Source organism: Antechinus flavipes, chromosome 1 (genome assembly GCF_016432865.1).
Source record: "Antechinus flavipes isolate AdamAnt ecotype Samford, QLD, Australia chromosome 1, AdamAnt_v2, whole genome shotgun sequence".
Lineage (NCBI taxonomy): Eukaryota > Metazoa > Chordata > Mammalia > Dasyuromorphia > Dasyuridae > Antechinus > Antechinus flavipes.
Window position 1 is genome coordinate 246200120 of NC_067398.1, and position 25491 is coordinate 246225610.

The 25491-nt window shown below is 37.6% G+C and overlaps 1 protein-coding gene across 1 annotated transcript in view; it reads right to left on the bottom strand.

Annotated features, from left to right (window-relative positions):
• The window catches only part of ARPC1B (actin related protein 2/3 complex subunit 1B), a 43851-nt gene that overhangs the window by 2956 nt on the left and 15404 nt on the right, over positions 1-25491 (bottom strand). Inside the window, exons 2-8 of the mRNA XM_051999720.1 lie at positions 16661-16744; positions 10828-10932; positions 8730-8952; positions 6490-6597; positions 4296-4502; positions 2850-2925; positions 592-785 (exon numbers count right to left, since the gene is read on the bottom strand). Coding sequence (XP_051855680.1) covers positions 592-785; positions 2850-2925; positions 4296-4502; positions 6490-6597; positions 8730-8952; positions 10828-10932; positions 16661-16724 — 977 coding nt within the window. The 5' untranslated portion in view covers positions 16725-16744. The remainder of the gene's footprint in view (positions 1-591; positions 786-2849; positions 2926-4295; positions 4503-6489; positions 6598-8729; positions 8953-10827; positions 10933-16660; positions 16745-25491) is intronic.

Consider the following 25491-nt stretch of genomic DNA (forward strand, 5'->3'; position numbering starts at 1 on the left):
TACATCTACAACTCTTTTATTATACTGAGGGCTGCCCAGGAACATCAAAAGGTCAAATATGTCATCAATGGTCACACAGGTAGGAAGCCTCAGAAACATAACTGGACCCAGGTCTTCCTGTCTCTGTCTGCTTCCTTCTCCACTACAATGTTGCCTCATTCTTGCTTAAAACAAAATGGAAAATTAACAAAATTCATATTTTAAAAGCTCCAAAATGAAAAATTAGCATAATTCATATTTTAAAAGGCCCAATTAATGGGGCCAGGATTTGTATGGATTTCTGATTATATAGCCCACTACTGAAAATTATAGGCCCTGATGCTCCCCCATAAATTTACAGACTATGAGTTCGAGGAAGGCAAAGATCTTTTCTCACGAATCCCCAAGTACCCTAAGCTTAATTACCAAAAGGACCTTACTGCTTCCCTAAGACTCCATGCCAGACTTTGCCCAGCCTGCAGAGCACTTTCCCCAACTTTCTGTACCTGTGGCCCATCCCTACCCCTTCATCCTTAGCCCCGACCTTTATGTTCAGCCACATTTCCTCTAAATGATCCCATCCTTCTACCCCATCCCAGACCCTCTCTATACCTGACACTGTTCTTGTGCAGTGTGTCCAGGCCGGCAGAGGTATCGGAACTGGCCCGCTTATCCAGGCTCTGGAAGCGTTCCCGGGCAGTCATACCACGCTGCGAATTCTGCTTGGGCACATCGAGCCGCCCTCCATAGCTGAGCACCCCAGATCCCCCATCATAGGTAAAAAGCATGGGGAAGCAATCGTGTCCCTGGGGAGGAGAAAGTCGGAGTTAGTTATTGGTACAGAAAGGGGCATTGGCACTGGTGAAAATTCAATTCTGGTAGGATTGCAGAGAAATATATGTATATATTTATATACTTGTACATTGCTGGTGAAACTGCAAACTAGGAAAATCTTCTTAGAAAACAATGTATATTATACAATGATCAATTATAAATGACTTGGCTCTTAGCAATACAAGTGATCCAAGACAATCCCAACAGACTTGTGATAGAAAATGCCATCCATATCCAAAGAAAGAACTATGGAGACTAAATGCAGATCAAAACATTCTTTTTTTTTGTTCTTTCTTTCTCATGGTTTTTCCCTTTAGTTCCGATTTTTCTTTTACAACATCACTAATATGAAAATGTGTTTAAGAGGATGATATATGTATAATCCATGTTAGATTGTTGCTGTCTTGGAGAACAAGGAAGAGAAGAAGGAAAGGAAAAAAAGTTGGAGCTCAAGCTTACAAAAATGAATGTTGAAAATGTATTTGGAAAATATACTATTAAATGGGGGAAAGGAAGTAATATACAATAAAAGTTACAAAAATATTCATGTTCTTAATTCTAGTACTAATTAAGTAATTCTGGTAATTAATGGAAATATTCCTTGAAAGTATCATTAATAACTAAAATAAAACGTGAACTATGTTCAAAGATTTTCATAGCATCCTTAATTGTAACTTTAAAAAAATAACTGGAAATAGCTTAAATTACCAAAGAAAGAAAGGAAGGAAACAAGCATTTATTGTCTACAATGCACCAGATCCTGCTAAGTCCCTTACAAATACTATCTCATTTGATTCTCACAATGACCCTGGGAGATAGGTTTTATGATTGAGAAAATCTAGGCAGAGAGAGGGTAAAAGACCTGCTCAGGGTTTATACCGTTAATAAGCATCTGAGATTGAATGTGAATTGCATTTTCCTTACTCTAAATCCAGTACTATTTTCTTCTGTGCCACCTAGGTGTTTCTTATAGAAGGATAGGTTTAGACTAATGCATTGTTGGTGGAGTTGTGAACTGATCCAACCATTCCATGTCCAAAGGGCTATCAAAATGTGCATCCCCTTTGACCCAGCAATGTTTCTACTGGGCTTATATCCCAGAGAAATCTTAAAGGAGGGAAAGGGACCCACATGTGCAAAAATGTTTGTGACAGGTCTCTTTGTAGTGGCAAAAGACTGGAAACAGTGGATGCCCATCAGTTGGAGAATGGATGAATAAGTTATAGTATATGAATGTTACGGAATATTATTGTTCTGTAAGAAATGATAAGCAGATGATTTCAGAAAAGCCTGAAAAGATTTACATGAACTGATGCTGAGTGAAGGGAACAGAACCAAGAGAACATTGTATAAAACAACAACAAGATTATGTGATGATTAACTGTGATGGACTTGGTTCTTCTCAACAATGAGGTGATTCAGGGCAATTCCAATAGAATTGTGATCGAAAGAGCCATCTGAATCCAGAGAGAGGACTGTGGGGACTGAATAATATTTTCACCTTATTTGCCCATTTTTTTTCCCCTCATGTTTTCTTTTTTCTTTTACTTTTTGATCTGATTTTTCTTGCACAACATGACAAATATGGAAATATATTTAGAAGAATTACACATGTTTAGCCTACATTGGATTGCTTGCTGTCTATGGGAAAGGATGGGGGGAGAAAAATTTGGAACACAAGGTTTTGCAAAGGTGAATATTGAAAATTACCTTTGTATTTGGTAAAATAAAAAGCTATTAAAATTTTAAAAAGAATTTAAAAATTTAAAAAATAACAATTAAATAAATAGAAATAATTATTATAAGAAAATTAAGGTTAATGAGTATTAGAAATAAAAATTAACATGGACTTGTAAAATAATGCAAAATGCACATGAACAGAGAGTTCTATAAAAGAAAAAATGAAAAAAAAAATTAGACAAATAACCCTGATAAGGGCAATGAGAGATTGACTGAAATACATCTGTTTGAATGTAAATAATTACAAACTCAAAGAAGAAAGAATAATGTGAACTAATGCAGTTATTTTTACTTACCGCTGCCACAAGGCTGTTTTCAGTGATGAAAGTGAGTGCCAGGAGGGGCAAGGTCTCTGAGGCTAGGGAAGCCACACTGGGGAGGAAGAGGACAAGAAGAGGGATGTCATATGTGGTCCTACTCAGTCAATTTTTCCTATCCCGATACAGTCAGGGTCATGACAAATTCCCCCACCCCAAACCTCAGGGATGTGGTGAGGATGGATGAGGCATGGAGTATTTTTGCGGGCTTAGAGTGCTTCAAGAATGTATGACTATCTAACCAAATGATCTTTGATGAGTGGGATGAGAAGAAAAGAAAAAAAAAAAAAGGAACATAATCAGCAATTGCTATCAAGCAAAGAGTATGACAATAACAAAAACAAACCCAGCATAATAAAGACAGAATAAAGATCTGCAAAAATTTCTACAAGCTGGAAGATGTAATGGGTCACATCTCATATTAACCATTTTATAGAAATAAATAGGAAGTTTTAGGCATTCAGAAAACCAACAGCACAACACAAGATGAGAAAGAGTGCCTAAAAATATTTTAGGTGAAAAAGATGTGATGTCCTTGTTAAATGTTAGTCTTCCAGTTGCATCCAATTCATTGTGACCATATCTGACATTTTCTTGGCAGAGCTACTGAAGGGGATTTGCCATTTCCTTCTCCAGCTCATTTTACAGATGAGGAAACTGAGGTAAGTAGGATTAAGTGACTTGTCCAGGGTAATATAATAAAAAAAAAAAAATTTGAGGCCAGGTTTGAACTAACAAAAAATAAGCCTTCCTGACTCCAGGACCATGTTCTATCTCTAGTACTACCTAACTGTGATCATGGACTGCTAATTCAACCTATCAATATGGCTCTCAAAGAAAAAATCTTTGGTTCCATTAAGAGGCACAGTGCCAGAGTCTCAGTGAACTCAGACCACATCTGGAATATGGAAGTCACTTCTGACTGAAATTTTGGAAAAGGATACTGGCAAACTAGTGTAGGAAACCCAGAGAGGGAGATTAAAATTACATTTAAAATTGGAGATGGCTAATCTAAAGAAGAGAAGGTTTCAGAAACATAATTGCTTCAGATATTTGAAGGCCTCTCTTTCTTTCACACAGAATCGGGTTGGAAGCTTTTGGCCCCAAGGCACAGAATTCAGAGAACAAGGTCAAAGTTTCAGAGAGGCAGATTTCAGCCTCCATATACAGCTCTCAAAGTCTGGTGAAATATTAAGCAGTTAAAGCTCAAAAGTTATTGAAGTTTAAAATTAAAATCAAAAAAATTAAAAAAACAAAACGAATACAACTTTAATCTATTAAAGCTTCCCGAAGACTTTTGGCCCAGATAACCAGAGTTTTGTCAAAATGTACAGACCCCCTGCAGTCTGAGTTCCCCTGTCCATCAATCAAGGGGGGGGGTTCTAGGGGAGAGGGAAGGTCCCCCACTCATGGCTCCCCACTTACGCCATCTTCTTGCTGGCGTCAGCCAAGCACACGGTGCTGTCGTGGCTCACCCAGGCCATGCGGTTGCCGCTGTCCGAAAAGCAGACACTGTGGACCCAGCCGCAGCTGCTGCTAGACTCAAACATCAGTTCGCCAAAGGGCATTTTGGAGCCCCACGGGGTGGGCGAGGGCCTCTCCTCCACCTCCTTGATATAGGCTGAGAAGATTCTGAAAGAGAAGGGAAGGAGAGTCGAGCTGAGCAGGAGGGCTTTATGGAGATGGAGGGTAGTGTGGCCCTTTTTAGTGGAGGAGAGTAGCTGGACAAAGCACATTGTTTTCCAGCCCCCAACATTTATATCCAAGCAAACCAGGGATTCTTAACCTTTTTGTATACCATGGACTCCGCCCTGGCAGTCCCGAGAAGCCCATGAACCTCCTTCACAGAATAATGGTTTTAAAGGCATAAAATAAAATACATAGGATCACAAAGGAAACCAAATATATTGAAATAATTTTTTTTTTAAAAAAAACTTAAAAAAAAAAAAAAACAGCTTCATGAACTACTTATAAACCCATGAGGTTGGATTCAGGGATTTGCTAGCAAATATTTAACAATCAGCTTGCCAGAAAAAATGTTTTTACACAGAATATACTTTTAAGTTTAATTTGCATTATTAATGTTTTCTCCATCACTTTCTTAAAGCTAGACCACCAATAAAAACATAAATAAAGCTCTTAATTTGAAGTGTCTGCTAATTTCTTGGTAAAATTCTTACAGTGAAAATTTAACAATTGACTCTTGTGAACCAATTTGAGCTGGATTCAGCACACCGTTACTTGAATTCCAGATATGAAAAAATAAAGATTGTGAGATTTTAATAGAGCAATGAATGAATAAATGCAAAAGCATTTATTCAGTACTCATTATTTCCTAGGTACTGGGCTAAATGAAGTGATCTCTGCCCTCAGGGATCTTACTCTCTAACTAAGATAAAACACATACACACAAGCAAACAAACAACAGCAACAACAAAAAGGTGAAAATATTAGATTTTAATCCCATTTGAAGAGACAATCCAAAGCTTTGCCTTTAGCATTTCCAGCTTCTCTTCTCCCTAACTTGGTCTCCTTTACTTCTCCTTCAAGTACCTCTCCTCAGGGTAAGAAAAGCTTAAAGAGTTTTACACCCCTCAAAACCTTTACCTCGAGAGGGCTTTCCTGGCTGTATCCTGACTCCTTGCATTCTCTCTAAAATGGCCTTCCATTTACAATGTATGTTCACACATACATATGCATATATATACAAATATGTATCTTGTAAGCACATAGTTATTTGTATATTATCTCCTTCATTCATATGAGTTGTTTGAGAGCCAATACTATATTTTTGCCTTTGTCTGTCACCTCCATACTTAGTATAGTGACTGGCACTTAGTAAGTGCAATGTTTGCTGACTGACTAAGCTAAAAGAATGAAGCTCTAATGATGGAGCATCAGGCATCCAAGATTAGGGAGCTTTAGAGACATGCTATTTTACTCTAATTCCCAGCATTCTCTTCTTCTTCCTAACTTAGATTTGTTCAAACAAAAGCACATAAAATAAAAATTTTTAAATTGGGGTGAGGGACATTGTACCCTTTCACTTTTCTAACTATTCCCACTTAAAAAAAAAAAAAAAAGCTAATCCCATTTGCTCTAAATGATTTTTTCTTCTGAAAAGGTCTTCAAAGTTATCGACTAACATCAAAGAACAAATCCCCTTCATCTCTATTACAAACTTCCAGCAGGAAGGTAATGGAATATTATTCTTCTATAAATGATGAGCAGGCTGATTTTTAAAAAAGTCTGGAAAGACTTGCATGAACCTTTGCAAAGTGAAGTGAGCAGAACCAAGAGAACATTGTAATGCGGCAACAAGATTATGTGATGATCAACTGTGATAAACTTAGCTCAATGTGGTGATTTATGGCATATTCCATAGATTTAGGAAGGAAAGTAACATCTGCATCCAGTGAGACAACTATGGAGACCAAATGTGGATTAAAGCATAGTATTTTCACCTTTTTGTTGTTGCTGTTGTTTGTTTGCTTATGTTTTTTTTTTCTTTTGATCTGATTTCCATCCCAGGACCTAACGGCTCCACCTTGTCCTGAGTCCCCAGCCAGGGGTAGATAAGCTACCCCCTCAGTGGAAGCCGTCATCCTCCACTACTCACCGGCATTTGAAATCACAGGAGCCAGCAGCCAGCAGCACATTGTTGGGGTGCCAATCCAGGCTGAGGACAGTGGATCGGATTGGCTTCTTGATGTGCTTGCAGACCCACCTGAAGGACCAATGAAGACAGTCAGATTTCTCTTTGCCGGTCAGAATGGGAAATTCATCTTATGTGAGAGCTGTAAAGCCCTAACGTACAGATTGTCTAAGATGGGAACTTTAGTTAGGTAAAGATACTAAGACTTCAATGGGTCAAGTGCCTTCTCCTGTCATACATAAATAAAGATGCACCTGGAACCCAGGTAAATCTCTCATATATATGAACTCACTAGATTTTAGCATGATGAGACGGAAATATAACAAAGAATACCAAACAGGATATGTAAGAGCACAGCCCAGAGGCCATTTGGTTTAACTCTATCAATTTACAGAGAAAGGCAGTGTCTCTCCCGGGGTCACGTGAAAATAGGCAACAGAAAAGGGATTTGAACACAGATCATCTGATTTCAGAGATAATGCTCTTTTCATTGTACTATGCTCTTGATTGAATTTGTTGAATCCCAGTTCTGTCCCTATCTTGGTTATGTAACCTTGGGCAAATAAATCATTCTTCTTCTTGGGGTCTCAGTTACCTCTCCTTTAAAATAAAGGGATTGCATCAGATTGACTAACATGACAGAGAAGGAAAATGACAAATGCTGGAGAGAATGTGAAAAATAATACACTGTTAGTGGAATTGAGAACTGCTCCTATCATTCTGGAGAGTAATTTGGAGCTATACCCAAAGGGCTATAAAACTGTATTTACCTTTTGACCCAGGGTGTGTATCTCAAAGAGATCATAAAAAGCGGGAAAGGACCCACACATACAAAAATATCTATAGCAGCTCTTTTTGTGGTAACAAAGAATTGGAAAATGGGAGAATGTCCATCAACTGATGAATGGCTGAACAAGTTGTGGTACATGATTTTGATGGAATACTATTGTACTATAAGAAATAGTGCTTTTAGAAAAACAAGGGAAGACAAACAAACTGATGCAAAGTGAAGTGAGCAGAATCAGAAAAACATTGTACACAGTAATGGCAATATTGTAATAACAATAACTATGGAACTTTGATCAACACAATGATCCACAATTCCAAAGGACTTGTAATGAAAAATGTTATCCACATACAATCAGAGAAGCGATCAATTCTGAGTGCAGATTGAAGCCTATTTTTTAAATCCTTATTTATCTTGTCTTCCCCACCCTCAACTTTGAAATGTGACTAATATGGAAATAGCTTTGGCATGACTTATACACTGCATATGTAAGATGTATAAATATTTGACAAATATATGATACATATGTGACATACATTATATGTATAATGATTCTGTTTGTTGCCTTTTCAATAGATAGCAGAGGGAGCAGAAGTAGGAAAGAGAATTTGGAGCTAAAATAAAAAACAGAAAATAAAATTAAATATTAAAATATAGATAAATGATGGAAAGAATAAATTAATTAATAGAAAGATAAATGAATGGATGGATAAATAGATAAATGAGTGAATGAATGTATAAAGGAATAAATGAATGAATAAGATAAATGAATGGATGGATAAATAGATAAATAAATGAGTGAATGAATGTATAAAGGAATAAATGAATGAAAATGACTTAGGTCCACTAAGATCCCATAGTGAATAGAATGCTATATTTGAAGTCAGAGAGACCTTCATTTGAATTCCACCTCAGACTCAAGGCAAATAAACTTTTCTGGATCTTGGTTTTCTCCTTCTAAAATAAGAGCATTGGACCAGGTAGTCTTTCAGGTTCTTTCCAGCTTTAACCTCTGATTCAATAAGCCTCAAAAATGTCAAATCAGGACCATTTCTCATCAGCCAGAGTTCTGAAATGCTCTCTCTTCCATCTTTCTAACCCTGGGACTTGGGGGTAGGGGGGGTGGGGAATGACCATTCTCCCTCTAAGATGGTATTAAACTCCCTCCAAAAGGCAGCTAGTGACATAGTGGAATTAGGAAGACCAGAGTTCAAATCCAGCCTCAGACTCTTTACCAGCTGTGTGACCCTGGGCAAACTACCTGACTTCTGTCTGCCTCCATTTCTCCATCTGTAAAATGGAAATAATGATAGCGCCTCCCTTCCAGATCAGGCACTGCATGTTTATTATAAATGCTTTTTCTCCTAGCCCACCCCAGACTCGCAGCTCCCACTCCCGAGATGTCCCTGCATCTCACCAGTCATTCTCCTGTTCAAAGTAGCAGATGGAGATGACGCGGGAGCCGCTGCCCACCGCAAACTTATTCTCCTTGGGGGACCACCTGACGCAGCGGGCGGCCCGGTTGATCCTCAGGATGACCAGGGTGGGCTTCCAGACGTTCCCTTTCAGGGTCCACACATAAGCATTGCGATCTGTGCCGCACGTGACGATGCGGTTGCTTTCAGGAGCCCAATCGATGCCTGCAGACCAGGCGGGGAAGAAAGTGATCAGAAGGGGGGGAGGGTCGCAGTCCCCAAAGCTTCTCTCCCACCGACCCCACCCCAACAGGGGCTGGACAGCTCAGTTGCAATTCCAGAGCAATTCCAGCAGAGAGCGCTTTTACCCTTCCTTTCCTTATCAGACTTCTTAGAACATAGAGCTAAGGTACCTCGGAAGCCATTTCATCCATCCCCTTTATTTTATAGATGAAGACGCTAAGATTTTATTAAGCGAAGGTCATACAGGTAAAGAAGGAATTTGAATCTAGGTCCTTTAACTTAGTTTCATGCTGACTCCCTTAAATTAACGTCTTCATCCAGCACCCCTTTCTACCAGCCCACTCCCCCAGTCCCCACCCCACCGCCGTTCCCACTCCCTCCCCACCCCCACCCTCCCCGGCCCCTTACAGCCCTAACCTCTGGGGATAATGTAAAGGATTTAGGATTTTATCGTTGTACGGAACTCCCTCCTTCAAAACCCGCCTGTTATAGAGCCTGAAATTCCCACAATGAAATTTACTCTTTTGGGTATAAAGGAAGGCTCTGTGAAAAGGCAAATGCTACCTGAAGGGGTCACTTGATTCACTGGCATCCACTAATTCCCTTATGTAAAATCTGTATGAGTCCAGTTAGGTCACAGAGTAGTGCCTTGAGGACATGAATCATGGGTCTAGGAAGTAGAATTATTGCTTTTGTTCAGTCATGGCTGACTTTTCATATCCCTGTTTGGAGTTTTCTGGGCAGAGGTACTGGAGTGGTTTGTCATGTCCTTCTCCAACTCATTTTATAGATGAAGAAACCCAGGCAAAGGGTTACGTGACTTGTCCAGTATCCCAGCTAGAGTCTCAGGCCACTTGAATTCATGAAAAGGAATCTTCCCAAGCCCAAACCTGGAATTCTAACCACTGTACCACATTGCTGACCCTTAAATGACCACATAGTTATAGGGAAGGACATTTCAGGATGGGGGAGGAAGGGAACCGAGGTGCCTGAAGAAAGAGATACTAAGATAAAGTCACTTAGTCACTTGCCTCAAAAGTCTGCCACAGATAAAACAGGCCCTGTTTCCCAGAGTTGCAACATGATTCCAAAACCAGGCCCTGAACCTTCTTTGCACAAAGGGACTATGTTTCACTAAACCAAGAAATGAAGGTGAATAAAGATTAAACAGTTCAATGAACTCTTGGGATAAAGGCTTTTTTTTTTTTTTTTCGAGCAAAGGTTATAATTATGATTTTTGTCTCCTCTCCACTCATGTCCCTGCTTCCTACAAACTGACAAAACATTTGCTTTCTCTGCTGGGAACTATCTCAGCCTCAACTCAGTAGGTCTCAGTGGCTCAAGAGGCCAAACCTGGGAACCAGGAAGAAAGAGAGAGGAAGATGGGGAAGAATCAGTTCTTCAGGTCTGTAGTTTCTAAAAAGTTAAAGTCTTTGATAATACAAGTTTAAGGGACAGGTACAATTTGCTGTGGACGATATACCTGCCACTACCTTTGAGAGGTTGTACCAGATGATAAAATTGGAAAGAAATTTAGTGATTTAATATAGCTCCTTTGTTTTAGAAAGGAGGAAAGTAAGGCTCAGAGAGGAGTATTTTGCCTAAGGCCCCACAGAACAAGGATTCAAATCCAGGTCTTCTGATTCCCAGGCCATCGCTCTGGCTATACCATGCTTCCATTAGAGTGCATGTAGTACTAACATTCATTCTATGATTTTGTAGTTGAACACCACCGCCCTCATATGAATAAACATAATTTTCTCATGAATCTCTGGCCTGTTGGTGCTACTACTTCGCTCTACACACATGGATCTTTATTCCCCATTGAAACACTCAAGAGTGCTCACCCAAGCTCACCTGTCACTTGTCCGTTGTGCTCCTTAAGTTCGTGCACCTTAGTCCATTTGGTTCCATCCTTCTTATAAATGTGGACCTCATGGTTATTTGGACAGATGGCAATCTCTGTGGGATGACAAATCAAAGTTACTGTCTTGCCACTAGTGGGGAAGGGAAGGGGGGAGAGAAAGGAAGGGGGAAGAGAGGAAAAGAAAAGGGAGGCAAGGAGAGGGAGGGGGAGAAGGGAGCATTGGCAAAGAGAAATCAGATTGGGTTCAAATATTCTATGGAATGCAAGAAACCTGGATGGGAATAAATGGAAGACAAATTCCACTCTGGAAAGCAGTCATTTGGCTCCCTTGTCTTCATAAGCATACACATGTATAAGCATCCTCAGGCCATAAACATGCACACAGACACGTACGATGACCCCTTATCCAATGCACAGAGAATAATGGAGGTAAATGTTTTGCCTGGCACACTGTCGGTATTTAATAAATGCTTGTTTCTCCTCTGAGATATCATCTCACACCCAGCAGATTAGCTAACATGACAGAAAAGGAAAATGACAAATGCTGGAAAGGGTGTAGGAAAATAAATACACTAATGCAGTGTTGGTAGAATTGTGAAGTGTTCCAATCATTCTGGAGAACAATTTGGAATCATGCTCAAAGGGCTATAAAACCAACTACTACATCTGTTTCTCAAAAAGATCAAAGAAAAAGGAAAAAAATATATATATGTACAAAAATATCTATAGCAGCTCTTTTTTGTGGTGGCAAAGAATTAGAAGCTAAGAATGACTGAACGCGTTGTGTATGTGATTGTGATGCAATGCTATTGTGCTATAAAAAATGATGAGGAAAACAGTTTCAGAAAAACTTGGGAAGACATCTGCAAGGTGATTTAAGCAAAACCAGGAGAACAATGAATATCATAGCAGCAAAATTATAATGACAATAATTGTGAAAGCCTTAACTACTCTGATCAAGACAATGATCCAAAACAATTACAAAGGACTCACAAAAAAAAATGCTATCCAGAGAGAACTGATAAACTGAGTACTGAGACTGAAGCATACTTTTTTGTTTATTTTTTTTGCCAAAATGGCTAATATGGAAATGTTTTGTATTACTTTATAGGCATAATTGATATATGTATATATATATATATATATATATATATATATGTATAGCTTGCCTTCTCAATGAGTGGGAGAGGAGCTGCAGGAAGTAAGAGAATCAGGAACTCTATAGTTTTAAAAATAAATTTTAAATGCTTGTTTCCTTCTTTCCTTTCTTCCTTCTTTATTTTTTCTTCTTTTCTTCCTTCTCTCCCTCTTTTTCTCCTCTCCCTCTTCCACATACCCTAACCTGTGGGTGCTCTGCCCAAAGGATTATAAATTTTGATCACTGAAATCTTACAAGATATCTTGAAGTTTATAGGCTAGGTTTTCTTTTTTAAGGGCCATGCTAAGGCTCTCATTGATTGACTAGCAATAGATCTTAACCCAAGTCTCTCTTGGTCATAGGCTTTGTTGGCTCAGAGTGAGTATAAATAGCAATTGTTTCTGCTTTGGCCAGTACCCTGAGGGTCTTTCCATCCCAGATTTGGGTTTTTTGGAACTGGGTAAAAGGGGCCATTCTTTACATCATTTCTTACTTAGTCTGGATTACTGGATGGCTTTTTTTCCCACTCAAACTGTGATCTGGGATAAATCACTTACCTTTTCCCCATCTTTCCCACATAATGAGTACTGTTACCCCTTTGCAAAAGGCTTATATCACAGAATGTCAGAATTGGAAGGGACTGAAGAGATCATCTGGTTTGTCTAATTTTATGAAACAAACTCTAAAATTCAATGACTCTTGGACAAAGAAGCTGGCTGCTCTTGTGTGAACAAAACCAGTTCAGAAAGGGAAAAACAGTACTCGGAGAAGGCAAAATCCTGAGAGGTAAAAAATAAAAAGATGGATCTATCCAATGTCAGAGTTTCCTATGTTTCTACAAGGGAGACCCTCTTAACCTTGGCAATAAGGAAGTAATTTACAAAATATTGCCAAGTATTTCAAAGAACGTAGGGAGAAGCCAGGAGTATCTTTACTGATACCTGGTACAAGTTGTGAAAATAAGGTCTTTGGCAGAGACATGGAGGATCGTGGGAGTGGAATGTTGCATGTGCTGCCAGATGAGGTCATTGTTAGCTTGTTTTGCTGAACTTCGTTTCTAGGGGGCTTTGCTGGTGGTGGTGATGGGTGTATATCAGAAAATGAATAATGTTTTTCATTTCATTTCATAAGATCATAGATTTCGAGTTGGAATAGCTCTTGGAAATTATCTTTCCAAATCCCTAATTTGTGGATGAGGAACGTAAACACCAGAGAGATAAAGTCACTTGCTCTGGGTCATATAATTAATAGGTAGAAGAACTGGAACTTGAATCTGGATCATAGGATTTTAACAACTTCTAATTCCAGCTATAGCATGCTGCTTTCTCAATAGGTGTTTGGAAAGAACAGGGTTTGAGAAAACCAGTTGGGCTACTGTATTCCAAGGATGACATGATTATGTGGCACCTGTAAAAAAACCACAGAATGAAGATGGAAGAAAATGTGTATGGGAGAAATATATGAAACAATCATGATATCCCAGCTCCTCATGTCAAGGATTAGTTCAGGAGTGCTATACAGAAACCCAAAAGTGATCGTCCTTTTGCAGACATCAATAATTTTTTTTTAATTAAAACAAAAAAAGAAAATAAGGACTACCCAAAGCCCACTTATTTCTGTCCAATAGACAGCTCAGACCAAGGGTAGTTTAAAGGAAGAGATAAATGGGGAATTCAGATATAACATATCTGTAAAAGAGGGAGAACTATAACTTGTACCTCCTAGTTCAAAGGCAGAGATGGAAAAACTAAAGCTGAAATAGATGAAGTGATTTACAAGAAGTCATTCAATGGCTTTGTGGCAAAGATAATGCTAGAACACAGGTCTACTGACTCTTTCCTAAATGTCATGACAATAAATTTTCCTAAATGTCATGACAACAAATGTCATCTAGGCCTTTGGCAAATGAGAAGGCAACATCAGTTGGGATATGGCAGAGTAAGTTATGATATATGGATATAATGGAATAGTAGTGTTCTATAAGAAATGATGAGCAGGATGATTTCAGAGAGGGCTGGAGAGACTTACATGAACTGATGCTGCAGAACTAGGGGAACATTGTACATAGTAACAGCAACATTGTATGATGATCAGCTATGCAATGATTCAAGACAATTCCGATAAATTTGGGATGGAAAATGCCATCTGCATCCACAGAGAGAACTATGGAGACTGAATGTGGATTGGAGCATAATATTTTCATCTTTTTTGTTTGTTTGTTTGCTTTTTCTTTCTCCTATTTTTTTTCCCCTTTCGGTCAGATTTTTTGTACACAACATACAGATATGGGAATAAGTTTAAAAGCACTGTACATGTTTAACCTTTATAAGTTTGTTTGCTGTCTTGAAGGGGGGGAGGGAAGGAGAAAAATTGGGAGCATAAAGTCTTACAAAAATGAATGATGAAAACTATTTTTACATGTATTTCGAAAAATAAAATTCTATTTAAAAAAGAAACATCTTTTAAAAGTTTAATTTACATTAGATTTCTTGCTGTTTTAGGGAGAAGGGAAATAAAGAAGATAGGGAAAAATTAGGAATACAATCTAACAAACATGAATTGTGAAAACTATCTTTACATGTATTTGGAAAAAATAAAATACTATTGAGAAAAAGATTTAATGAGAAGGAAAGATAATAGTAATAAAATTAACAATAATAATAAAAAGTGAAGAAGGAGAAGAAAGAGGAGGAAAAGGAAAAGGAGGAGAGGAAGGAAAAGAAAAAGAAGAAGAAGAAGAGGAGAGCTATTTGCAAAACATTTTATATGTATTATCTCATTTGCTCCTCAAGACAACCCAGCTAGATAGATTCCAATTTTACAAAATGAGGTTGAGGTAAAGAAAAAAAAAAAAAAAAAAACTCATGTATCCCAACAACATATGTTGATTTGTAATATATCAGCAAATATTCTTTGTGAAAGGAATTAGAATTCCAAGAGAAATCATTTACAGACAGGCCACAGACAGTGTCACCAAGGTTCTCTAATTCTATTCATGCCATTAGAATTTTCTCTGCTTATTCTGTGAATCTATATGCTTAATATATGCTTTATATACAAGATATCTCAAAAGATTTGGTGCAGGTTTGACCTTAAACACCTGTACTAAGATTTTGGGGGCCACTCTATATTTTTAATCTAAGAGAGCCTACTAAGAGAAAAAATGCAAAACTTCTGAGGAAGAATGAATCCTACAGAAGCCATGCTATCAGTGAATAAAGGAGGATGGCCGTCCTTGGAGATTACAAAGACTCATAAGACGGTCCCCATCTTTAAAGAGTTTACAGACTAGCTGGGGAGACAAGAAAGATATAGGGGAATTCTTTATGCCACCAAGAGAATGCTTCCTCGCTTCAGAAATCCTCTTGTACTTATTTATACTAGTTGCACACCTCTCCAAAATGATTCTAAGATCCTTGTCAGAAATTTTTTTGTTTTGTTTTCTTTTTAGCATCCCCAGAACCTATCATGGTTCCCAGAAGAAATAGGCTCATAATATGTATGTATGTTATTGAATAACAAGACAAGGCAGTTTATGCTAAATGTCAAATAAATTGGTCCAGACAATGAAGGCAGTAGGAATCTAGGGGACAGAGAGACACCATTGTGGATTGGGGGTGGGATAGGGGAGCAATTCAGGAAAGCTTCAAGGAAGAGGTGAGTATGAGCTGGGTCTTCAAATTTGGATAGAATTTATATAGGCCAAGAGTGAAGAGAGCCATCCTGAAGAGAAAAGGCAGGTAGGAGCAAAAGGCACCTCCCTTCTGGGGAGTGGTGTAAGATAGCTTGGTTAGGGCAGGGAATTCATGTAAGGGAGTTCTAGAAGACAGAGCAGGCCAGAAATAAGTTGTGATCAGTCTTCAATTCAAAATGCCTGCTGGATTTAGAGATAGAAGAGACCTTAGAGATTATTTAGTCCAATGCCTACTTTTCATTTATTTGTTTCTTTGTTCGCTTGTCTATTTTTCCAACCTTTCTTTTTACTGGGTCCTAGAGAGTTAAATAACTTGCCTAAAATCAAAAAAGGGAACAAATAACAAAGGTTCAATTTGAACTGAGGTCCCCTGACTCCAGAGTTTTCCATTGCATCTTCTCACAGCAGTCCATAATTAGGAAGCAATGCAGAATAATGGAGAAGCTCTGATTTGAAAAATAGTAGTCCTAAACTCAACTCATTAGGTGACTTTTTGCAAGTCACCACCCCCCCCCCATCTAGAGGCCTCAATTTCCTGCTCTGTCAAATGAGGGGAGTTGGATTAGAATAGCCTCTGAGCTCTATCTTTGTATATTTCCTTGGTTTTATTCTCTAGGTCAAAGGTTTTTAATCTTGGGCCAGTGAACTTGGCTTTGTTGTTTGTAAATTTTGATGACTATATTTCAATAGAATTGATTTCCTTTGTAATCCCCCATATTTCATTTTATGCATTAAAAAAACTTCTTCTAAGGAGGCCAATAAGCTTCACATAACTAACAGAGGGGTTCATGAGACCAAAAAACATTAAGAATCCTTGCTCTAGATAATGAGGAGGCTTTGAAAGATGAATTCTGCTTCAGCTGCATCTCCTGGGAAGCTCCCTTCCCCCCAACTTTCCTCCTTCTTTGGTCCTCTCCTGTTTCTTCACAGACTTCGCTCCTAGAAGATGCACATAGCAAGTGAACTGAATTGAATTGAAGGGGGCACTTACGGGTTCTGTCCTTGTTCCAGGCATGACAGCTGATGGGTTCAATCAGAAAGCTATGGTAAGCCATAGTGAGTTTTCCTGCAGTTCCTAAGGAAAAAAGGAGGCTGCATTAGATCACTTTGTCTCCTTACCTTAAATATTTTCTAAAAAGATCATTCCATCAGTGCTGAAAAAAAGAGATTAATAAGAGCTAACCATTTACAGTCCTGGGCAGAAGGACTTCACCAGAGCCCCAAATTATGCAAACCCCACTCCTACCATGTCCCACCCCCTACAAACTCCCTAAACTTTAGATGGAGAAATAGATTTTTGTGACCAGTGGCTTCCTGGGATATATATTATCACCCATTGGGAAAGAACAGAAGGAAGCCTGTCCTCCTATTCTTCCCTTCCTCTTTTAAATCTATCCTTTAGAAGTGATATTTATGGTAATATGTTTTGCATGATGGAACATGTATAACCTATATCAAATTGCTTACTGTCTCAAGGAAGAGGGAGGTGAGAGAGGAAAAGAGAAAATTTGGAACTCAAAAAAAAAAATGTTTAAGGGAACATGAAAAATTGTCTTTACATGTAACTGGAAAAAAATTAGATTTTATTTAAATAAATAAACAAACAAATAAATAAGGATGTGATATGTCCAAAGCACACATTTTACCATATCACTCCTCTACTTAATAAAACTCTGGTGGCTCCCTATTACTTCTAAGATCAAATATTAACTTCTGTCTGGTATTTAAAGTTCTGTACAATCCAGCTCCCAACCTACTTTCTAGACTTTTTGTACAGTAATCTTCATAAACTTCTTTCTACACAAACTAACCTAATTTCTGTATACACACACACACACACACACACACACACACACACACACACACACTGCTTTGTATTGTCTTTGTATACATTCTGCATCTGCTTATGTACATGTAGTTCCCCCATACAATGTAAGCTTGCTAAGGACTGATTTATTTTTTGTTTTTAATATCCCTAATGCCTAAGCACAGTGGGCTAGGACATGGAAAGATGCTTAATAAATGCTTATCTTCTTCCTTTCTTCCCTTAATAAATGTCTACTGATTGAACTCAATTGTCTAAAATCTTTAGATGCTTTATCTTGGCTCTACTTAGGTCTAAGCTAGCTTGCTGTCAGGGATGCCTTATATTAGGACTTTTTTTACCTTGGGTGAATGATTTCAGAGGGTTATTGAACATGTATGGGGAAAAATTAAAATTTTTATTTTCATTGACTACTCATTGAAATTTAGCATTCCTAATTGTGGGCAAAAGAAATGATTCTCATAAAAGGATCCATGGGCTTCACCATATTGCCAAGAGTCCTTGATATAAAAAAAGAACTAAGAACCTTTCCCCTACATATTAGGCACTGGTGGAGGTGGGGATGGGGAGGGGATATGTTTGCTGATAATAACTGACCAACTTGGAAATAGTTTGTAATCCTATATCTCATCACAGCCTGGAGCAAAAGATTCCTTCTGGATGACAACAGTCTAGGAATAAAGAGAAAGTCCTGTTCTAATGACATTACAAGCTGAAAGTGACTACATTCCAAAGACCAGAGAGACAAAGGCTCTTTAATGGTGTCATAATTCCCCATAGCCCCCTATTGATGTCATCAAAGGCTTTGCTGGGATATGAGGAGACAATATAAAAAAATCAATTTAATTAATTAAAAGAAGGAAGGAAAGAAGGGAGAAGGAAAGAGTGTCTTCAGAAAAGTGCTAGAAAAAGCACTCCATCCACTTAACACTATCCTGCCCTTTTCCCTCTCACCTATCTTCTAACTACCTACCTAAGTCCTCTGTTACATCTCAGAACTCACTCCTTTCCTAGGCACATAAGGTGCCTCCATCCCCCATCCCTTCCTAATTCTAACAACCCAGTCATATTTAAACAAAAGCACCTCTGACTAAGGCTTGTGTGTGTGGAAGGGAAATCCAAGTAAGGAGAGTTGGGGAAAATAAAGGAAGCTTGATAACTGTCCAAAACAGGAAGCTGGTTTGGAAAAACTCATGAGAACTAGGCCACACCTCCAGAAGAAACTATTAATCAGCAGGAAAGGAGGAGGGGGTTGGGGTTTTCTAGGAGTGGTGGAGTAGGACATACAGTAGTCATTCGAATACTGAATGTTCTAAAACTAAAGTTTTCTTGGGTAGGTTTAGTCCATTCTTTCTGGGTATGACTAGATTCTAAGTGAAACAGAGTCTTCTGGAAACAATGTCTCACTTAACTCTCCCAAACTCATTTTATTTTTGAGTCATTTCAGTCATCCCTGATTTTTCATGACCCTTTGGGGGTTTTCTTGTTAAAGATACTGGAATAAGCTGCCATTTCCTTCTCTAGCTCATTTTACAGATGAAAGAAATGAGGCAAACAACGTTAAATGAAATAAGGAAACAAGTCAAGAGAGGGGAAATATCTGGTTCCAGATCTAGTCAGAACAGAGAATCATATGATTATAGTAGACATTAGATAATTGTATTGTTTGTCCCCTTTCTCCCCATCCCTGGAACTCTCTCCTTTTCACCCTAGGGACCTAAATTCCCTGGCTTCTTCCAAAACACAACTTAGAGTCACCTTCAGCAGGAGGCCTTTCCTGGTTCTTTCCACTTTTACTTGTCCATTTTTTTTAAGCATTACCTTCCATTTGAACTGATACAAATCAAGTGAGCAAAACCAGGAACACAATGTATATAATAACAGAAACAATGTAAGGATGATCAGCTCTAAAAGACTTAGTAATTCTAATTAACCCAGTGACCAATTACAATGCCCAAAGACTCATAAAGCATGTTATCTACCTGCAAATAGAGAGATATTGGTGTTACTGCAGATTGAGGCATATTCCTTCTCTCTTTCTCCTTCCTTCCCTCTCCTTCCTTCCTTCCTTCCTTCCTTCCTTCCTTCCTTCCTTCCTTCCTTCCTTCCTTCCTTCCTTCCTTCCTTCCTTCCTTCCTTCCTTCCTTCCTTCCTTCCCAGAGACCATCTCTAGTCCTTCTGATTTATCTACATCTTGCCACTGGACTCAAATGTCTCTGGAGGAGAAAGTGAGGTAGTGACTTTGTACAGACCTCCTTCATTTTAACTCAATTCACTTGCATGCCATGACATCATGTCTCTGATGTCACAGTCATCCTCAAGAACAAAAAACAAGCAACAACCTCTTTCCTTCACTCCTCCCTTCCTTTCTTTTTTCCTTCTTTCTTTCCTTTCTCTATATCCTTGATACAATATGATTTGTAACATTCTTGAATGGAAATCTTGATAAAATAGGGTTATTTGATTCAGTTAATTAGCATTTATTAAGCAACTACTGGTACCATGCATCATGATGGGCACAGGGCAAGGGGAATAAAAAAAAAATTTCTGCCTCAAAGATCATCCAATTTAATTCAACAAACATTTACTGAGCACCTATTATTATGTGCTAGTCACCATGCCTCTCTGGAAGGAAGTAATACCTACATAATAAGGACAAAATGCCGTATGCAGGAGTAAACAGAAAAGCAATAATGACCAATTCCAAATGGTAGAAAACTGGGATAGCAAAATTTCAAAATAAATGCTTGATATTATATAGGCAAGATATTTTTAAATTCCATTTTCTGTTCTTCTATAAGTATGATTTTAATTTCTAACCTTCTACAGAATATTATGGGATTTGTACAGTCGGGCATTATACGAGTTAGATTATTAATCACTAGGAAACTTGGGGAATTTGTTTCCCCATGGGAGACAGCATCTCTAAAAGGCCCTGATCATTCTTTTGATCTTTTTAGTAGAATGAATAAGTTTCTTGTTGTCCTGACTGGACTCAAATTGAAAGAGGGAATGGAATCTTCCTAGTGAAGGAATCTCTCTCCCTATCTTTCTTTTTAACCCTACCTTAGCACTTGAGACATAGCCAAGCCACTGAGCAAACTTGTCTCCCCACCTCTGTTCCTAGGGTTCAGGTATCTAAACCACAGCAAAAGCAGCCCTCACTGCTTGGCCCCTACCTGTGGTGGTAGTGGAGGTGTAGAGGTGCTTTTGCCTCCTTTCTCCCTCCCACCTCAGCTCCCAGATTTATGGGAAAGGAAAGAATTGAGAAATGACCTCACTATTGATACTGATGGGGCAGAAAAAATGGAAGAAGTTTTCAGAATTGTATTACATCTATAGCTTTTTTTGAAGATATATTAAGGGTCCAACTTCAGGTGATGTGACAGTAAGGAAGAGAATAAATATTAGGGAATAGAAAGAAGTGGATTATTGTATGAAGATAAGGAGAAAAGAATAATTAGGTGTTGTATAATTGTAAAAATGAATCTTGGCTCTAGATAAGAAAAGAGAAAATGCATCTCCTTTCTTTCTTTGTTGGGATGGGAGGGAATACAAAATTGTACATGTATTGTCAGATCCAGCTATCCATGAATTTTATTTAATGTTTTTTTCTTTGCTATAAAAAAGGTTCATTAGATGGGAAAAGAAGCTGGTATGACCAAAGATAACTATGTTGGAAAATCATAAAACATCAAAAGATATAAATTTAAATTATTTTAAGTAGAGAATAGTGAAAATGATAATGGGGAGAAAAAGAAAAAGAATGAGACTAGAGATTCTTATAATCACTAAGAGCCTGCTAGGGTTGCTTCATCAAGAACAAGTCAATAAAGTCTAACTTCAATTTCTCTTATAGTCTTATAGGCCAAGGAATGTCATAGACACACAGAGCCTTTCATCAACTGCCACCAAGCATTGGATAAAGTCCCTCAGAAATCTTCATAGACGAGATAATATGATGTGGACTGGATGATGAGCCCTGTCAGGGAGTTTCAGGACTAAGCACACCCAAAGACATATATTTAATGGATTGATGTTAACCTGAAGTGTGTTTTCTAGATGAGCTATGAGGTTTTGTCCTCAGTTCTGTACTGGTCAACTTTTTTTTTAAAATCAAATGATTTTTATTGCACAACATGAGAAATATGGAAATTGTTTGAAAGGATTGTGCACGTTTAACCCATATCAGATTGCTTTCTGTGTAGGGGAGGGGTAATCAAGGGAGGGAGGGAGAAAAATTTACCACACAAAATCTTATAAAATTGAATGTTGAAAAATATGTTTACATGTATTTTAGAAATAAAATACTATTGAGGAAAAAAAGAAATGAAATCAAGATCAAGATGAAAGAATAGCTAGCAAGCTTATCATTTTTACAGAAAATAAAATGCTGAGGTGAATAGCCTAATTGGGATGACAAACTCAGTATCTAAAAAGATATTAACAGGTTAACATGAGAGATTGACTTTAATCAAATGAAATATAATAAGAACAAATGTAAAGTTTTATACTTGGGTTCAAAAATTCAATGACACAGGATAGAGAAAATATGATTAGGAAACAGTTCATATAAAAAAAGTCTGAGTGTTTTAGTGAATTACAAAGTTAATATGAATCAACAATTTGACATGACATGCCCTTTTTGCTCCCTCTCCTTACTTTTGGATACTTTTTTATATGTTAATTTTCCCCTTTAGAATCTAAGTTCATTGATGGCAAGCACTACTTTTATTTTTTTTTCACTTGCATTTGTATTCCCAGCCCTTAGCATAGTGCCTAATATAATTATTAAATGAATGCTTGTCAACTACTTGGAAAGTAATATAATCTTAAACTGCATTAAAATAAGCAAAATATGGAATGGAGAGGTGGATGTAATTTTATTGGCCCCAACAAGTGTAACTAAGCACAATGGATAGAAGCGGATTATATAGGAAAGAATATAGGAATTGGAGGCCCAATTAAGAGACCTGACTCTGCTTCTTTCTACTTGTACAACCTCTGGCAATTCCCCAAACTTCTCTGGAGAATTGAACAAGAGTTGAAGTTCCTTCTATCTCTAACTCTATGACCCTCAATGATTGTAGGATTCCAAATTAGAAAAAGGCATATTTCTATTTGAAAGGATAAAAAGCTACCAAATAAGTAGAACTATCTAAAAGCAGAATTGAATTCCCTCATAGGAAGAGAGAGCCTTGTCATTGGCTGGGTGTTCAAGTAGAGACCACTTATCAGAAATCTGTAGACAAGATTCCTACTCAAATAAGAATTAATATTCCATATAATATAGATACTGAAATGTTAATTTTACTTAGTGTTTGTTATTTTGAATAAGTAAAATGCTTTTTTTAAAGCACTAGATGACCTCTAGAGTTCCTTCCAACTAAGATTCTGTAATAACTAAAATTGTGAAAATCAATTGTGTGGCATGAAAATAAAAGGAGATAGAAGTTCATGTCTGTTGATATTAAGTTCATAGAAAGAAAAAAAAGGAAAAAAATTTAAAAAGAGGGAAATCCAGGGAGGAATCTAACTGAGGATCTCTATCCTCTGGCAAATATCCAGTTGGGACCAGCTTAAAAAGTCCAAATCAATTATAAATTGACCCCTCTCCAGCATGTCTCCTTTCATTCAGGGATAATGAATACAGATTGGAAAAGGAACTAATTTGTAAAAGTTATGTTCCCCCTTATTTTCACAGATACCTTTAATTCCCTCTTGGTAGGAAATTTATTGTGACTCCCTGCCATCCCTGCCTCATGTCCCACTACAACACACACACACACACACACACACACACACACACACACACACACACACACTTTTTTCCCCATTAACATTTCAGTTAAACCAGCTTGCTCCTATTTTCTTCCCCAGCCGGATCTGGACCAGACTTTGCCTCTCATGCTTCACATTCCAGAAGCTCTGGCTTCTGCTGAACTCAGTTTGGAGGAAGTGGCAGCTAATGGAGGTTGGGAAAAGGCCACAATCACCCCAGGCCTGGGGCACATAAGAGAGCAGTTTGGTCCATCTGGAAGTTATTAAGGTTTCCCAACACCTATTGCTGACTTCAAACACTCCCACAGGGGAACTCCTCTTTTCTCTCAGCATGATCCTCTCTCCCTGCCTCCTGTCTGGAGAAAAACTGCTCAGATACCTATCTACCTACTCAGTATGATCTCTTCCCTTGGAAACTTTTCAATTGGGAAACACATAGTTATATGCTGGAACCAGCTCATACCAGGTGATCCTTAAATTTTCAGTATATTTATACTTCAGAAATCTACAAATGCTACAGATTAGGACTTGATTTATTATTTTGTTGATAGTTCATAATTAAGAAAGTGATGGAGAAAATATTAATAATGCAGATTAAATTTAAACTGTGTTCTCTATTGTGTGTACAATTGGAAGTGAGGGTAGAGGGAGAAACAATTATTAAATATTTACCAGCACAGTGATAAACATAACTCCATGAGTAGAGAGGTACATAAGTACAGAGAGAGAGAAAGAGAGACAGACAGACAGAGACACACAGAGAGATTTATTAAGTATTTATTATGTGCCATTCACTGTGCTAAAAACTAGAAATACAAATACAAGCAAGCAAGAACCATATAGGAACTTACATCTTAATGGCATCTGAAGACTATACCATGTAAAGATAGCAAAGAAGTTGGGTATCCACCCAGTACCAGGAAAGGTAGGCAAAACTTACATTTGAGGAAGGTTGGGGAAGGGTAAATGAATCACAAGGATTAAGTCTATGGTATGTTTTTGACATTAATTAATCCCAAAAAAGAGCAGTTGTATATCTAGAATCTAGACCAACTGTACCACCAAAAAGATCAATGAAAAAGGAAAAATACCCATGTATACAAAAATATTTATAGCCATTCTTGTTGTGGTGGTAAAGAATTGGAAATCAAGGAGATGCCTATCACTTAAAGAATAACCAAACAAATTGTTTATGATTATGATGGAATAGTATTGTGCTATAAGAAATGACAAGCAGGATGCTTTAAAAAAAACAATAACAACAACACCTGAAACTGATACAAAGTGAAGTGAGCAGAACCAGAAGAACGTTGTGATGATCACCTGTGAATGACTTATCCATTTCCAGGAATACATTGATCCAAGACAGTTTCAAAGGACTCATAATGAAAAATGATAGCCACCTCCAGAAAAAGAACCAATCGAGTTTTTTCTGTGTTATTTTATTTTTATTATTATCTTAATTTAATTTAATACTATTGTATTATTTAATTTTATTTGTCATCCTTTCAAGGGATTAACTGCACTTTCCTTTGCAACATGGTTAATAAGAAAATATTTTGCATAACTGCACATAGACAATATATATTTTTTTTATTATAGCTTTTTATATACAAAACATGCATGGTAATTTTTTAACATTGACCCTTGCAAAAACTTCTGTTTCAACTTTTCCCCTCCTTCCCTCCACCCCTTCCCCTAGAGGGCAGGTAGTCCCATACATGTTAGATATGTTAAAGTATGTTAAATACAATAGATTTATACAGTTATCTTGTTGCACAGGAAAGATCGATTTTGAAGGAAGATAAAAATAACCTGAGAAGTAAAAAAAAAAAACAAAAATGCAAGCAAACATTAACAGAAAAAGTAGAAAGGTTATGTTGTAGTCCATACTCATTTCCCAGTGTTCTTTCACTAGGTATGGCTGGTTCTGTTCATTACAGAGCAATTGGAACGGATTTGGACCCTCTTATTGTTGAAGAGAGCCACATAGACAACGTATATTAAATTTCTTGCCTTTCCAAGAAGAGAATAAGAAATTCATACTTTCTTTTAAAAGAATGTTAAACTTGTTTATATATAATTGAAAAAAAGAACTTAACTGCTAAAATAATCATATTGATAATAATAATCCAGACCAGTTTCTCATTACTAATTTCTCTACAAGTTGCTAGAATTCTTTCCTGTACATTCTCCCTAATACTTGTTCCATAGAA